The sequence below is a fragment of the Calonectris borealis genome, chromosome Z, assembly GCF_964195595.1.
Source record: "Calonectris borealis chromosome Z, bCalBor7.hap1.2, whole genome shotgun sequence".
Classification (NCBI taxonomy): Eukaryota; Metazoa; Chordata; class Aves; order Procellariiformes; family Procellariidae; genus Calonectris; species Calonectris borealis.
Window position 1 is genome coordinate 48118679 of NC_134352.1, and position 17429 is coordinate 48136107.

The 17429-nt window shown below is 42.9% G+C and overlaps 1 protein-coding gene across 1 annotated transcript in view; it reads right to left on the minus strand.

Moving 5' to 3' along the window:
• TRPM6 (transient receptor potential cation channel subfamily M member 6) overlaps positions 1-8741 on the minus strand; it is a 79214-nt gene extending 70473 nt beyond the window's left edge. Inside the window, exons 1-3 of the mRNA XM_075137079.1 lie at positions 8682-8741; positions 8189-8268; positions 7322-7360 (exon numbers count right to left, since the gene is read on the minus strand). Of these exons, the coding sequence (XP_074993180.1) occupies positions 7322-7360; positions 8189-8268; positions 8682-8741 (179 nt within the window). The remainder of the gene's footprint in view (positions 1-7321; positions 7361-8188; positions 8269-8681) is intronic.
• Positions 8742-17429: the final 8688 nt, after the last annotated feature.

The following is a 17429-nucleotide window of genomic DNA, read 5'->3' on the forward strand; positions in this document are numbered from 1 at the left end:
GGGATCCCAAGAGTTAACTGTATTGGAGGACGAAGTGAGCCTGACCAGGAATGAGTGGCAGAAGCACCCCATTGTGACCGGCCCAGAGGCTTCGTGCATCCTTGGCATAGACTACCTCAGGAGAGGGTATTTCAAGGACCCAAAAGGGTACCAGTGCGCTTTTGGTATAGCTGCCCTGGAGACGGAGGAAATTAAACAGCTGTCCACCTTGCCCGGTCTCTCAGAGGATCCTTCTGTTGTGGGGTTGTTGAAGGTCCAAGAACAGCAGGTACCAATCGCTACCACAACAGTGCACCGGCGGCAATATCGCACCAACCGAGACTCCCTGATCCCCATCCATGAGCTGATTCGTCGACTGGAGAGCCAAGGAGTGATCAGCAAGACTCGCTCACCCTTTAACAGTCCCATGTGACCGGTGCAAAAGTCCGATGGAGAGGGGAGACTAACAGTAGACTATCGTGGCCTGAACGAAGTCACGCCACCACTGAGTGCTGTCATGCCAGACATGCTAGAACTTCAATACTAACTAGAGTCAAAGGCAGCCAAGTGGTACGCCACAACTGACATTGCTAATGCCTTCTTCTCCATCCCTTTGGCGGCAGAGTGCAGGGCACAGTTTGCTTTCATTTGGAGGGGCGTCCAGTACTCCTGGAACCGACTGCCCCAGGGGTGGAAACACAGCCCTACCATTTGCCGTGGACTGATCACACCGCCCTGGAACAGGGTGAGGCTCTGGAACACCTGCAATACATTGATGACATCATCGTATGGGGCGACACAGCAGAAAAGGTTTTTGAGAAAGGGGAGAGAATAGTCCAAATCCTTCTGAAGGCCGGTTTTGCAAGAAAACGAAGTAAGGTCAAGGGACCTGCACATGAGATACAGTTTTTAGGAATAAAATGGCAAGATGGACGTCGTCAGATCCCAACGGATGTGATCAACAAAATAACAGCCATGTCCCCACCAACTAGCAAAAAGGAAACACAAGCCTTCTTAGGCGTTGTGGGCTTTTGGAGAACGCATATTCCAGATTACAGCCTGATTGTAAGCCCTCTCTATCACGTGACCAGGAAGAAGAACGACTTCAAATGGGGCCCTGAGCAACGACAAGCCTTTGAGCAAATTAAATGGGAGATAGTTCATGCAGCAGCCCTTGGGCCAGTCCGGGCAGGACAAGATGTAAAGAATGTGCTCTACACCGCAGCCAGGGAGAATGGCCCTACCTGGAGCCCCTGGCAGAAAGCACCAGGGAAGACTCAGGGTCAACCCCTGGGGTTCTGGAGTTGGGGATACAGAAGATCCGAGGCCCGCTACACTCCAACTGAGAAGGAGATATTGGCAGCATATGAAGGGGTTCAAGCTGCTTCGGAAGTGGTTGGCACTGAAGCACAGCTCCTCCTGGCACCCCGACTGCCGGTGCTGGGCTGGATGTTCAAAGGGAGGGTCCCCTCTACACATCATGCAACCGATGCTACATGGAGTAAGTGGGTCGTGCTGATCACACAACGGGCCTGAATAGGAAACCCCAGTCGCCCAGGAATCTTGGAGGTGATCACGAACTGGCCAGAAGGCAAAGATTTCGGAATATCCCCAGAGGAGGAGGTGACGTGTGCTGAAGAGGCCCCACTGTATAACAAACTACCAGAAAACGAGAAGCAATATGCCCTGTTCACTGATGGGTCCTGTCGCCTTGTGGGAAAACATCGGAGGTGGAAAGCTGCTGTATGGAGTCCTATACGCCAAGTTGCAGAAACTGCTGAAGGAGAAGGTGAATCGAGCCAGTTTGCAGAGGTGAAAGCCATCCAGCTGGCCTTGGACATTGCTGAACGAGAAAAATGGCCAGTACTTTATCCCTATACTGACTCATGGATGGTGGCAAATGCCCTGTGGGGGTGGTTGCAGCAGTGGAAGAAGCAGAACAATTGGCAGCGCAGAGGTAAACCCATCTCGGCTGCCGCGTTGTGGCAAGGTATTGCTGCCCGGGTAGAGAACCTGGTTGTAAAAGTACGTCACGTAGATGCTCACGTACCCAAGAGTCGGGCCACTGAAGAACATCAAAACAACCAGCAGGTGGATCAGGCTGCTAAGACGGAAGTAGCTCAGGTAGATCTGGACTGGCAACATAAGGGTGAATTATTTATAGCTTGGTGGGCACATGACGCCTCAGGCCACCAAGGAAGACACGCAACATATAGATGGGCTCGTGATCAAGGGGTGGACTTGACCGTGGACAATATTGCACAGGTTATCCATGAATGTGAAACATGCGCTGCAATCAAGCAAGCCAAGCGAGTAAAGCCTCTTTGGTATGGAGGACGATGGTTGAAGTATAAATATGGGGAGGATTGGCAGATTGATTATGTCACACTCCCACAAATCCGACAAGGCAAGCGCTATGTGCTCACCATGGTGGAAGTAACCACAGGATGGCTGGAAACATACCCTGTGCCGCATGCCACCGCCCGGAACACCATCCTGGGCCTTGAAAAGCAAGTCCTATGGTGACTTGGCACTCCAGAAAGAAGTGAATCAGACAACGGGACTCATTTCCGAAACACCCTCATAGACACCTGGGCCAAAGAGCATGGCATTGAGTGGGGATATCACATCCCCTACCATGCACCAGCCTCCGGAAAAATTGAATGATACAACGGGCTTTTAAAGACAACACTGAGGGCAATGGGTGGTGGGACATTCAAGCATTGGGATACACATTTACCAAAAGCCACCTGGTTTTTGCTAGGGGATCTGTCACTTGAGCTGGCCCTGCCCAATCCAAACCCTTACGTACTGTAGAGGGGGATAAAGTCCCTGTCGTGCACATAAAAAATATGCTGGGGCAGACAGTCTGGGTTACTCCTGCCTCTGGCAAGGGAAAACCCATCCGTGGGATTGCTTTTGCTCAGGGACCTGGGTGCACTTGGTGGGTAATGCAAAAGCATGGGGAAGTCCAGTGTGTGCCTCAAGGGGATTTGATTTTGGGTGAAAATAGCCAATGAACTGAATTGTATGATGTTATTACTATATAATACTGCATGTCATCACTTCTATGGTTACCATATGCCATATTAACAGTATTATAGTAAGAATCACCCAGATTAATGTAGGATGAACTCTGACGAAATTGAGCAAGGTGCAATGATGATAGAACTGGACAAGCGCCCAGAACTGGCCTCCGCATGCAAGAGTCCAACACCACACACCATCTCTCCTGCCCTGCAAGACTGTTATGACAGATGGAACCCAAAGTCATGGACTAAATGATCTCAACAGACGTTTTAGAGGGATGGCCCATGGACTAAGGGAATGATATCTCTGTGTGCGTATATATCAAAAGGCAGGAAAAACAGTGGTGACTAATTGGAATGTATGGGAAAATGTGAGACCTGGGCATGATGTAGATGGTATAGAATAAGGGGTGGATATTGTCCTGGTTCCGGCTGGGACAGAATTAACTTTCTTCCCAGTAGCTTGGGGGATGTGCTGTGTTTTGGGTTTGGTGTGAAAGGAGTGTTGATGGCCCATTGATGCTTTGGCTGTTGCTAGGTGGTGCGTGCACCTGGAGAGGGGAGCACAGACGGGGTGGTGGACCCAGCTGGCCAATGGGGTATTCTATACCATGGGACATCATGCTCAGGATAAAAACCAGGTGGGGGGGGGTGCTCGGCCCCCCCATTCGTGACACGCGGTCGGCGAGCAGTTGCATTGTGCATCGACTGCTTTGTGTATTCTGTTATTGTTGGTGTTCTCGTTGTTATTACTGTTCTACTTCGTTTTATTTCAATTATTAAACTGTTTTTATCTCAACCCGGGAGCTTTCCTACTTGTGCCCTCCCGATTCTCTCCCCCATCCCACCAGAGGCGGAGGTGAGCAAGGGGCTGCGTGGGGTTTATCTGCTGGCTGGGGTTAAACCACGACATGCTTGAGACATAATAATAATAATAATAATAATAATAATAATAATAATAATAATAATAATAATGAAAAAATTGTAATGAAAAGTAAAACAATGAGAGAGAAAGAGAGGAACAAAACCCAGGGGAAAAAAAAAGTGATGCAACCACTCACCACCCACTGACCGACGCCCAGCCAGTCCCCGAGCAGTGATTGCTGTCCCCTGGCCAACTCACCCCAGTTTATATACTAAGCATCACGTCATATGGTATGGAACACTCCGTTGGCCCGTTTGGGTTAGCTGTCCTGGCTGTGCCCCCTCCCAACTTCTTGCGCCCTGCAGAGCGTGAGAAGCTGTAAAGTCCTTGACTAGTGTAAGCAGTACTTAGCAACAACTAAATCATCAGTGTGTTATCAACATTGTTCTCATACTAAATCCAAAACACAGCACTATATCAGCTACTAGGAAGAAAAATAACTATCCCAGCAGAAACCAGGACAGCCACCCGTGTGGCCAGGCAGCAATAAGGGCCAGCGGTGACTGGGGTGGTGTGAGCAGGACATTGCCCATGAGCCAGGGGAGGACAGAGTCCCCTCTGCTTGGTGCTTGTCAGACCCTGTTTGGGTACTGCCTCCAATTTGGGTCCCCGACACAGAAGAGACACCAGCAAACTAGAGGGACTTTAGGGGACAGTGACCATCCTGGTGTCGGATGGTGGGGCTGGAACCCTTGCCCCCCAAGAAGAGGCTGTGGGACCAGGCATGGTTCAGCTGGGAGGAGGGATGGTTTCGGGGGCATCCAACAGCATCCCTGGCACTGACAGGAGGGGATGGAGGAGACGCAGCCAGGTTCTTCACAGTGGTGCGTGGTGGGAGGGCGAGAGGCAGTGACACAAGCAGAAACACAGGAGGCTCAGGCTGGAGATAAGGAGAAGCTTTTTCCCCAGGAGGACAGCCCAGCGGTGGAGACGAGTCCTGGGGAAGGTGGGCTCTCTTCAGCCTTGGGGGTTTCACACCCCAACTGGATGAAGCCCTGAGCAACCCGGTCTGACCCCCCGAGACTGCTCTGGGCAGGGGCTGGGACTGGACACCTCCCCAGGTCCCTGCCAGCCTGAGTTACCCTGCAATCCTATGAATATATCATATGCATTGATTCAAAGCGTCTTTGCAATGACTTTATCTTCTTTGCCTCAAAGGCTCACTAAGCTACTAGTGAAGGAGGGAGCAATGTCAGTAGCACAAAAACAGACTCCTGGAAAAGTCACACTTACAGCAACAAGGGGAAACCTGGAGATCGACACTGAGGTAAAAGTAACCACAGTAGCCAGATTACAAAATCTGGTGCCCTAGAGACTGTGTCCAAAAAATATGCCTAAAAGGTCAGATATAGAGATAGTTTATGAGAACATCTCAGATGTGTAAGGATGCAGAAGTTCGGCACCACATTCCTGAATACTCATGCAGTGAGATGTGTCTAGATGATGTCTGGGATGTGTTTGTGAGCATTGCACTGAAGAGCAGATAGAGGTCATTTCAACACACCAGGGAACGACAGACAAAGGCACCAGTAAGTTACTCAAATTTGATTAGCACCTACTAAATGGAGTTATTCTACTTGTATTAGCAAATAGTTGCATAACCTACTCATAAACTGTTTGCAAACCTTGGAAGTTCTCTGCAAGTAAGAAATCATTAACAGATTTCATTTGCCTACAATATTAGGTCAAATTATAGTAGGCATCAAGTACATTCGCATCACTTGTGGACTGTTGTGGAAAATTACAGATCTCAGGAGGCCCAAAAGCTGTTTCATTGCTGATCGAATAAATACAATATAACCAGTTATAACACTCATGTGAAAATTATTTCCCCTTGTTAGGAACAAAAACATTCTCCTAGAACAAAGCTCTGTGTACACCTTAAGATATACAAGAAGGCAAGAGCAGTTAACATTTGGGAAAACGTAATTGCAAGATAACGGCTGAATGAAATGAACATCAGACACCCACACACATTCTGCATATATAAACAGACCGACAAATGGGATTCACATGAATTTAAACAGCATGAAAATGCTCAATGAAAAGTGAAAGAAAAAAATACAAGATAAAAAAACCACAAAGGTATGGGATGTCTTTACAGAGAAAGTGACCGAAAAAAACAAACCCATGCTGTGGGGTGCACATTTCCAGTTTCTCTTCCTCCCTCTCCCACTGTAGCATTCACATTCATTCAGAACTGCTGTAGTCTGAATTTAGATGGGATTAAACCACCATATTTTGAAGCACAAGTTAATTTCAGCTTAGATACCCTCCTGGGTATCTGCAGATTAGCAGGAAGCATTAAAATCCTCCCTGCATTTCTGCTTCCAGAACTCCTGCAAAAATCTTTGAATCTCTATTCTTCTGCTCTAAAGCAAAATAAACACACGACCATTCCCTCAGAGGGAGTTGGGAATTGTAAGTAATTTGCCTTACTTACAAGGCCAACACCATTCTCTATATTGGCCCTTTACAGTGATCTGATTTCAAGGAGTAACTTATTTGGTTTTTGGAAAATGTGACTCTTGTTTCACATAAATCTTAGAAGCAAAATAAAATGTGAAACATAATGAAAAAGCAAATAATCGTGCTCATGCAGGTGACAGGACTAGTTAGCACTAGCTTGCTAGTCGTTAGTTATCGGAAACTCATTGTTTTCTGTTGCTTCAGCCTTCAGAGGCCTTCAACACAAAACAAATGTCAAGAAAAGTTAAAATTTTTGTTCCAACAACTGATAATTTATTATCATAAACATACAGTATCGAAACCTGTTTGGGAACACAGCTGAACGACAAATGTTGGGTTGAAAGCAACTAATTAATACAAACCACAAAATACTAGCTGTCTGAAAAACCCACACATGAGTTAAAAGCACCAAAGTGATGTAATTTTTGTTGCTTGCCTTCCCAAAAGCAGGGACTCATAATGCCCACTGCAGAGAAGATGAAAAAACCTTCAGAAAATCTATCATCAGGGATGTTTCTATTACTCTCTTTCTTCTCTCTTTTTGTTTTTCCTCTTTCCATAATTCTTACTGTTCTCCATTGGTTTTGTCTCACTCTCCATCATATCACCTGGAATATAGCTGGAATTGTCTCCCATTTAAAGGCACATTTCTGCCTTTCATTCCTGAGGAGAAGATTAAGACAAACTCACCCACACAAAGTATTTGTATAAAATTTTCTATTGCAAATAAATTAAAGGTTATCATACAATTTATTTTACCCAGATTTATCTAAACATTCTCCAGCACAGCCCCAGAAATGTTGCTCTGACAATATGAGAGGAAGGTTATTTTTGTTGTCATTAATTCCTTGACTAGGAATGCCCATCACTAACTTTAGGTCATTACAAAAATCATAGATATATTCTTATGCACCCCTACCTGATTAAATTCTGGCACACCTGGCATCCTGCAGGACACCTGTGATAAAAGATGGATAATTAATACATGCTTGTATAAAAGAAAACATCTGTAATGGTATTCATAAAGTATCAATTCACCTGTGAAAAAATTCTCATCAACAGCATTGAGGTTCTTTTGCACTCACCTTTGAAAGACGTACTGCATAACTTCAGTGATATGTTTGGCATTTTACATCTCAGACTGTATGTCAAATCATAGGTGAATTATCTATCTTATCTACTTTACGCTATCCATGTGTTCAAAACAATACGATCAAAATTATAAGTTTACATCCTCAGAATGTGACCTCACCAAATTTATTTGGGCAACACCATCCACTAGATACACAATCTGGAATGCCAAATTATGTTTGCTTTCTCAGGTCCTAAAACACAGGTTGAGGGTTTGATCTTTTCCTTACTCTTTTCACACTCTATGCCAGCCTGAGCAGAAACCTCTATCTCAGAAGACTGTGATCAGCAGCAGGCATTATTCTGAGGAAGGGAGAAAATGGTGGTAAAGGATTAAGAATTCCTGTGCAGCAGTAACTCCATGTAACTCAATCTCTCAATCGGATGCCATACCACAGCTTTGGTTATTGGACTGAGAGCAACACATCTAAGAAGCCTAGGAAGGTCAATTTTTGCCAATTTCTAATTCAAAAGAACAGCCTCATTTAAAACGTACTGGTGACAGTATCTATGAAAAGTCATAAACACCAGCAATCACCAACTGGGGCACTGCAAAACTACAATGAACTTCATCCATGCTACACACAACGCCCATAAAAAATTATTCTGATTCTTTCTAAATGTAACAGAAAGAAAGTTAAATGCATTGTTTTACCTGTGAGGATCTTTTGAACTGGGAATGATACGTGCACATTCTCTTTTACTGAAGACCTCTTCGATCCAAGATTTGGGGGACTGAAAAGACATTTCAGACGTAATTGTATTCCTGAACTTAAGAACATAATGCCAAAAATTGCACTATAACATCTACATGGCTGTATATGCATAACACATAACTCAGAATGATTCCCACCACGATGTTAGATGAAACCAAACACTGTAAGCTGAAGCTACAGCTCTGAACAGTCCTAGCCCTTCACTCCCAAGCTTTACACAGCTCCACAGAAAGATCAATATTAAAATTTATTCCCACCCCTCACTAATAAACATGAAAACTTTTTAGAGGATCCGTCAAACACATGTACAATAGAGGAAGTGGTAAGGATGAATCAGAACTGCATAAAAGACTGCACTTCCCTTCTGCCAGAAGACTAGCAAATGGCAATCTTACTAAAGCTGTGTCAAAAAAGGCAAGATTTTCTTTTTACCTGAAAGAGATGGTCGATTCCTTCTTTTATTGTTCTTAACAGCGTTAAGAATAGATTCATCCCGGTTATATGTTTGCTGAACTAGGACTACAGTGAAATGTGAAAGCAGGGACCAAAGACTAGACCTAGCACTTAGAGTGTATGGCAGGTGGGTTTTTTCCACTGGCTCCTGGGACGTTGTGAAAACTGTCTCAGTGAAGCCTGTTGCAGCTGAGTAAGCTGAACAGTCACTGTGGTACACAGATTTTTTTCAAAGAATCTCACTGGGAGTCTTTGAACCTCTTTCTCTTCAGGTCTATCAAGATCAAATTCCCTGAAAGGAATGATAGTTTTTGGATGCTGAACTTTGAAATCTCTGGGACTGAATTTAGTAAACACTGGAAGCAAAGGATTTTTTCCTGTCGTCAAAGGGAACTACCCCCGCAATGAAAGATGTAATGGACAGATATTTTATCATAAAGAGGAAATACAACTATACCGACCGTTACTGTCTCATTGTTTCTCATGTTCATCTCACTCTCTGTCTATCTGTTGTCTACCTTATACATAGACAGCAAGCTCTCTAGGGTCCTGGATTATGATTAGGCATACAAGGCAAACAGTAATCAAATAATAAACATTGACTCCTTATTCACTCCTCATGTTTAAAAACAATTGTTCCTCTGCAAAATGTCTACCCTATAAAAATACTTACAGTAAGTACTTGTCTCCATACTTGTTTGTAAAATGCATCTTTCGTACAATGACTTACAAGAGAATTAAGTCCATGAGAATGCCAGTAATTCAACTGCTGGGAGCATTTTATGGATGGAGTTCATCAATATTTTTTTATAAAAGAGAATGCCTCTCTTTTATCTCCTGAATGGAACTATGATCCTTAATAAAGCAGGCCCAGTTGAGCTTTTTTCCCCTAAACACCCCCTCATAATCTCCCAGCCAGTCATGCAGTTCCGAAGGGCCACGAGCTACCTGAGTGAACTATCGGCTTGTCTGCAGGCGGGGACCCAGCTTCCACCAAGACTAACGGGAGTCCTACCTTTGGTTTTAAAGTACCCTGAAACAGGCCCCCGTTGACAAAGATGAAAGAGATCAATAAAAAGCAGTTTGCTGGTATTGGTGTGCATATGTATCCTTCCAGGAGCAACTAACTGAATTGTGTCTGGTTGAGTTTCGAATGAAGGAGTAACAGTGTGGAAGATCCTCAGGGCTGGACAGAGCACGGGCACGCAAGAAAATCAATTATCTTAGAAAGAGACCTATTGAAGACAAGTTGCAAAAATTAAATCCAGAGAAAAACCTTGGAAACAGTGAAGCAAATTCACTGTGCGCACCTGAAGGCAGGTACACACTCCTCTCAAAAACCATCAGTAGTAGTCTCATCAGCAATCAGTATTGTTTCATGCTTCCTAAACCACTTTATTCTAGTTGTTTGAGCTACCAAGAAAAACAGTGAAATGCTTCTAATATTACAATATCCTGGGGCTCTGATTTTTCTGAAACCCATTACTATTTCTGGTAATTGGCTTTCAATCAGAACTAGGGAACAAAAAATCTTTTTATGTTATGGGATGCCTTAGATAAGAATGAACTTTACTAAACTTTTCATTAACAGGAAAGGGTGTGACAGAATGGCCAAGAGGTTGACAAGCCTTCCAGCATTTGCTGAGGCAACATGCTCAGCCTTGTGAGAGAAGAACAACATTCAACTGCTGTCACTTTAATTTAGTAAGAGCACTAGTAGTTCAAAGTAATTTTGAGCAAGCTGTTGGCATCGCACAGTCTCAGGTAGCTTCCCTTGAGCTACTTTACCTCCAGCATGACATATTCTGGAAATCAAGCGTTATCTGGGTATCTTTCCAGGTGCGAAGGCCAGCATTGGAGATATACAGCCCAGTGTCACAGGGAAGCATTGCATCAGCATAGGTACCAACAGCAAAACATGCTGCCAGCTAAGCAAGGCACAGGCACTCAGCTAATCCATATGTGAATACACTTGAAAAGGGGTGTCAAAGAAGTTTTTATCTCCAAAGCTCAGTGTTCCTCATCATAAAGTTACACAATACAAGATAAAACACAGATCAATAATTTTAAAGGGGGGAGAGGTCATCTGGTACACAACAGCTGATTGATGTGGTTATTTCAAACCAAAATATAACTTACAGTCCTCAGGGATGGCAAGACACTGTGTGAGTTGAAGTTATAACATCTAATATGGGAGATGAAAAGGCTTCTTCTGTACTATCAGCTTTTTGAACATCTAAGCTGTCTCCTAAAAAACACACCTTGTTTTAAAAAATTCTCTTTTTTTAGATTTTGGAGGGCAGTTGGGGGTTAAGACAAAAAAATCAGCACTTAATATTCTGGATGTTTTGTGTATCCTTTCTCAACTTAGTCCAAAAGCACTCGTGTGCCTCTGCAACTGAGGCAGTAAGGGCAGCGACCAACACACGCCGCAGCTGATCAGGCCACCCTAGTCACAATGGGTCGGGCTCAAGGTCCAACAAAGCCAACGGAAAAAAACTCCTGCAGCTTCGGATCACGTGCCATGAATCTAACCTTGCTACCATACAAGTCATTGACAGAATTCCCATTTATTTCACATGAAGAAGATCACTATGAAATTTATTTGACCTTTGAATCTCGAAGCACCAAGGGTGCACCTCACCCAGTGGCACAGAGACTGCCCGAGCACAACACTCATCTCCGTTAACTCCACGTCAGGATTCTCAGTAAATAGGACTGAAAACAACATTTCAGAGTGCAATTGATACAATACTGGGAGTTTTCACCCTGTCCTGAAAAGAAACATAGTATTTTCCCATACAAATATTTCAACATTAATCTTTGCTTATTTACATAAAGAGTTTGCTGGAGTGTTGCCTATACTGCGCTCTTTCACCTCCTTGCTTCCTGTAATTTTTGTATTTAAAAGAGCAGTACTTAGATAGCATATCATCTGTATATGATCCTGATGAAGCCTGTAACTTTAACATTTATTTTCATCTCAAATGCTAAACGTGAATATAGCAAAAAACATCGTTTGCAAAGTCCACCATTTTTTTCTTTAGTGAAGTTCCTGAACAGATGGTACTACTTAAAAATATATATATTGAAATTCCAACCAACCATAGGAAAAAATAAAATACAGGACTGTATCACTGTATTTCATCTTGTGAAGCACAAATTTCAAAACTGAAACACTGTGAGATGCAACACATTTACCATTATTCTTCCTTTTATATAAGGTGAAATCTTCACTCAGTATGTAAAATTTACATCATAACAATACCATTCATTTCTTAATCTAAGGTTTTACTTAGGTTTCTAAGCTAATTGTATAATCAGGAAAAGGGTTTTAAACCTTCACACTTTTTACAGTCATCCATGACTTCAGGGCTGGGCAAGTAAAAATGAAAAGAGGAGACTTCTGAACTGCTGTTTGTTTGCTCTTGTTTCCTAGCTTTGTAAAAGACCTCTGTAACATGTATATCTCCCTTCATAAAACTCTGGCTGACATTTCAAAACTGTCGTCATTTAATTCAACTTCAACAACAAATTAAATTTCTCCCGTCACTACAGTGCAGTACATACACCTCAGCCAGCACCAGCCCGTACCCTTTCTACCACAAACCCTAAAGGAGACAAAAATATACCTACATGTTCCTTCTGACTAGCAATTTCTGTTCTGACACACAGAAGACCTGAAGCCAAGTTTGTATTGCAATTTTTCTTCCAATTTTCCTTCCAGAAAGTCCTGAGTCCTTTGTTTGGGAGTTTTGCCTTCTCATTTCTCACCAGTCTGAGGATTAGGATTGCTGCTTATACTTCCCTGCCACAGAAGAGGCTTTGGAGATTTCTAGACTGATTTAGTCAATGGAGTGGCAAGAGTTTGGCTCTGAAATTTAAGGCACATGAGTAGTTTTTAGAAAATTGCTTTTAATCACTTCTCCAATATCTTTCATGTCTGAGATCCTTGCATAATATGGTATTAAAGGGACACTGTCAGGTCAAATTTCGTTATACGTAAGTAATGTTCAAAAATTAAGGTTTCCAGAAGTAAAGAAAAAGATCAGAGCATAAAATTTAGAGAAACATCTGCACCACTCATCTCTTTCAAATCCTCGCTGACGGGGAGTGAGAGCAGGCAAAACCTAAAAACCCAGCCTAGCACAGAGGTAATCTGTCCTCCAAAACCTGGGGGTGCCACCAGCGAGGCGAGTGACCGTGCCGCCGTCCCGCCGGAGTCACCAAGCAGGTACGGAGCGCTGGGCTCACCTGTCTCAGAAGACAGGGTGACGTAGCCCTGCGATCACCTGCTGTACTGGTGCCCGCACTGATTTCACCACCCACCCACCCCGCGCAAACGGGTGAATGCTTCCATTTTTGCTGCTGCTTTTTTCTGCCCCAGCGCACCCCACCCCCTCGTAAAGGACTTGCCAGAGTCAAAGCCTTTAGATGCCCTGCACCAATTAAACACTGATAAGTAGAGGCTAATGTGCATTTGTCCTGCTCCGGAATTAGCTTTACTAAACCACGATCTGCAAGAAACATTCAGCCCCTTCAAGACCGGACAATAAGCACTGTTCATTGGTGGAGTACCAAACAAGTAGGTTACACTGCCAATACTAAACAACAAATTTTTAGTACCATTAGCTGTACTTATGTCCCCTTTGGTGTGAAAGGCACAGTTACACACATTTTCTAATGAAATAGCATGCTGCTCCGACACTGTTCAATCCCCTGCAAAATGAAGTTAAAAGGCACACATCTCTCTGTCAGAATAATTTTGTCCATTATTGAAATATAACCAGGACAAAACAGCAGCAACTGCCTTTAATGACACATTGCAGATCCAGACAGGGGCAGATAATAAGAAATCATATAATGACTAGCCATTTTAAATAATAGGCTAGTTCATTTAGGCAAAGTACAGTCGTGCTGGAAACTAGCCAGAACAATCAAGTTATAAGTCGCTTATTGAAACTGCAATAAGTTTGTACTGATAACAGAGAACGATAATTTCTATCTTGCGTCTTGGCCAAAACACTACTTCAAGAGGTGAAAAGTGCTGCCAAGCCCCACATCTCAGTTCTGCACACACTGTGTGTGTAGTGAATCCACTACACACAACCATTTTCTACGTCACTTCTCAAGAATTTGGGTTTTCCTAAAAATCTTAATCATTAGAGCAAATATTTTGCATTGCTGAACGGGTTTGGCAGAATCTCAGCAAAAAAAAAAGTATAGTTACACATCATATAGTTACACTTTTCCAGTTAAGAAATTATTTGTTACCGTCAAAATGATTAGATGGAAGCAAATACTAATTAAATAGCAACAGATAATCCTGGGGCTAATAGATTTGCCTCAGGACTCCAGTATGCTTATACAGTACCTGTAAAGAACCTTTACTGCTGATGGCAAGAATTAAAAATACCCAAAAGATCCAAAACTGATTTTCAGTGCCTGGGAAGGAGGGAGACACCATCTGCAGGTGAAAGCATACCTGTGAGAAGTCAGTGTAGGGCAATGTGTGACCAACCCTTATTCAAATACACAGTGAGGGGAGGGAAAGAAGAACTTCCCATTATTACAGCCACTGCAAGAATCCAGCCTCTGTGCTCAGCACAGTGCCCTGAAGTATCTTGAACCCTTTTAAAAATTAACTACACATAGAGCAAGTCACTTGCAAGAACATTAGATACCTGAAATGCAACCAGAGTTCTTGTAAGCTAACACTCAAGACTATTTCACAAGAGCTCAACCTATAAGCACATTGGTATCTCTTGAACTCTTACCCCTGGAAACTCTTCCTGAGCTATAAAAGCTAAGGTGGACTTGCAGGTATCATCATTTTATGCATAATAACTCTTAAGTGAAAAACAGGACTTCAGCAATATTTCTGCATCCCATGGCAACTGGTAAATTACTGCCAGCATTAAAGAGATTTCCAACTAAACAAGCTGTCTTGCATAAGCTGTTCAGGGCAGGAATTTTCTGGTTCAGCATCCGTTACATGCATGCTTATGGTATGAAGTAATGTAACAACTGATTGTAACAAAGAACACCACTTTGGGTCCACGTAGGGTAGAAGTGCGTTGTAAAATTCCAGGGTCATGTGCAATAAAATATGAACCCAATGTGAGGTTTTCAGCAAACTCTCAGGTCTTCTGGAATTTCCTTGTGTTCAGGCTGTGCTGTCAGAGGACAACAGCCTGGCTTTGTAACACAGACGTGCTGTGGTTCCCCTCACCTCCATCGCTACGGCACATCAGCGCATCTGTTACTAACTAGCACCTTTTCCAATCTGTCCTACCTACTCCTTTTCCCAAGTGTTCAGGACTCTGCACATCTGTGGAAATACTGCATTACAAGTAATTCAATTTGCAAGAAAATTTTCGTCACTGCATTTCAAAAAGACTTACGAAAATGTGCAAATAATTTCATTTGAATGCTTCCACTGTTGTTCACCAGTTCACCATGCCCAATTATAAGACAACTGTCAGTTAGTCCCAAACTGCCCTTGCAGGCAGACTGCAGATTCAATAGCACTGAAAAGTTTCTCTGTTTTCCCCTTTTAAAGATAACATATCATTTCAGGTCACAGCAGAATTTCTGTGATTATTTCCTAGCAATTAATTCAAACACATCCACTGTAAACATATTCTCAGATCTTCACAGATACACGACACTAACAGAAGAGAAGTCACCTGTGCTAGCAGCGTAAATGCAGACCCAAGTCAGAGAGGGATAATAAAACTTGTTAAAAATCTTCAGTCATACTGAAGAGAGATTTTAGATTATTTTCCTTCGCACAAATGGAGCATGTCAGCTTCTCAGAAATGCATAAACTCAGTCTTCAAACAACAGTGTGCTATGGCATTTTCTTTCACATTTAATCAACTGCACTTAAAAGTTAAGGATGTATGCCTAAGTGCTTTTCCGGATTGGGGCCTTACATCGAAGGCTCATAAATACGTTTCCAACATTTTGATCCCAAACTAAGCCAATGAAAGAAAAACCCTTTGACTGCAATGGGCTTTCCAACATACTGCTTCTGATCTCAGAGTAGACCATGCAACACAATTGGAAGAATATTTCTGAAAGCAAATCGGGATCAGCAGGTTCATGACAACAAAATGCAGGAAATACTAAATACAAAATTCTCTACTTGTCAGAGAAGCTCCGGCTTCACCCTGGAGCACAGAGCTAGCCAACTGACGGAAAGCTTAGCCCAGTCTGAAAGACTAGGCCTTTAATTAATTTATTACTTTTTTTTAAGTTTATTAACTAACCAGTTAAGCCTTTCTGCTACCCCTGAACATGCAACGTTTTGGAAAAACACATCAAACAGCACTGTCCCAAACAGCACACCCAGCTGAGGGTGGAGGTGCACACGGAGGGACCTGGTTTGCAGCTGGAGGGTCCGAGCAGACTCTCCTGTCCCCCTGCACAGCCCATGGCACTGGACTAGAGGGAGAAGGCCACAGAGGCCCTCACCTTAACATTTCTGCCAACAGCCCAAGCTTTTGCAAATGAGCTAAACACAAGAAATCTCAAATCACAATTTATTTTCCTTGGCCCTATCCTTGAAACAGGCCCCAAAAGCACAGCTAAAAATCCTATATTGGCATTAGAATCTGCAAATTACTTAAAAACAGGTTTCCTGGTCCATTCGCCAACTGGAAATGACAAAAAGACATAAAACATAATTCTGCCTTCCGCCTAAAATAGGCCACTCCAAAACCCACTGCTCTAGAAGCACGGCAATTGTTGAGAAAGTTTGGATATGGCTGTTCACAACTGTGGCCCATACAGGCAATGAAAAAATCTGTGCTTAATGCTGATGGCAGCTACCTTGCTAAAAGCTGACATCTGCCTTACATTGCCAGCATTAGAATACAATATAATACTCTATATCATCTCCTCTTATAAAGCAAATTCAATGATCAGCATAAAATTATTTAACAAGCTAGTCATACGTAAAGACACAGAAAGACATCTTCTAAAGATTTTAATTGTTGGAAAACAGTCCAAATTGCACAATAAGTTACAAAAGACACACAAAACTTTTGGCAAACAAGAGCAGGCACCAGTAATAGAGCAAGAAATGACAAATTAATCCAAACTACATTTGCAATTTTTTATAAATCCTTAAATATGAGAATGGCCTTATTTTAGTGTGTCTCTTCTGGAGACAGAAGTTGCAGGTTTTCCTTAACGAACACTCCTGACTGTCTCACTGACAACATTTTGGAAGTCAGTAGTACCATTCATATCCCAAAGAAAATAAAATATTTGGTCTTCTTTTACTAACTCATGCAATATAATCAGAAAATCCCACAAATTCAAAGCAAGTTACATGTCCCCTTTGAAATGATCTTGTTGCAAGTCATTTTAAAGAACTGAAAATCCAGGCAGCCGTAAGAAAACGATGCTTCAGGTGTACAGCTCAGAGGGTCAATACAACGCTTCAAGTCTTGCTCAGATTTCCACTTCGGGATCAATGGAAGCCAATGCTGCTTCTTTGCTCAGCACTTGATGCTAGCAAAGAGCTAATCAACTCGCTGGTTTTGAAACTGGGTCTCACCTACCTGGCACTGAACGATCACAGGGGTCAACCACCCACTGCTGCTACAAACGCATTCCTCCACCGAAGGATTCAAAATTATACAGCACAAAGCTCTTCCCTGCTTAAGCCAGGTGGAGGAAGAGAAGAAAATTACCTGCTGGTAAATTTCAGAGCTT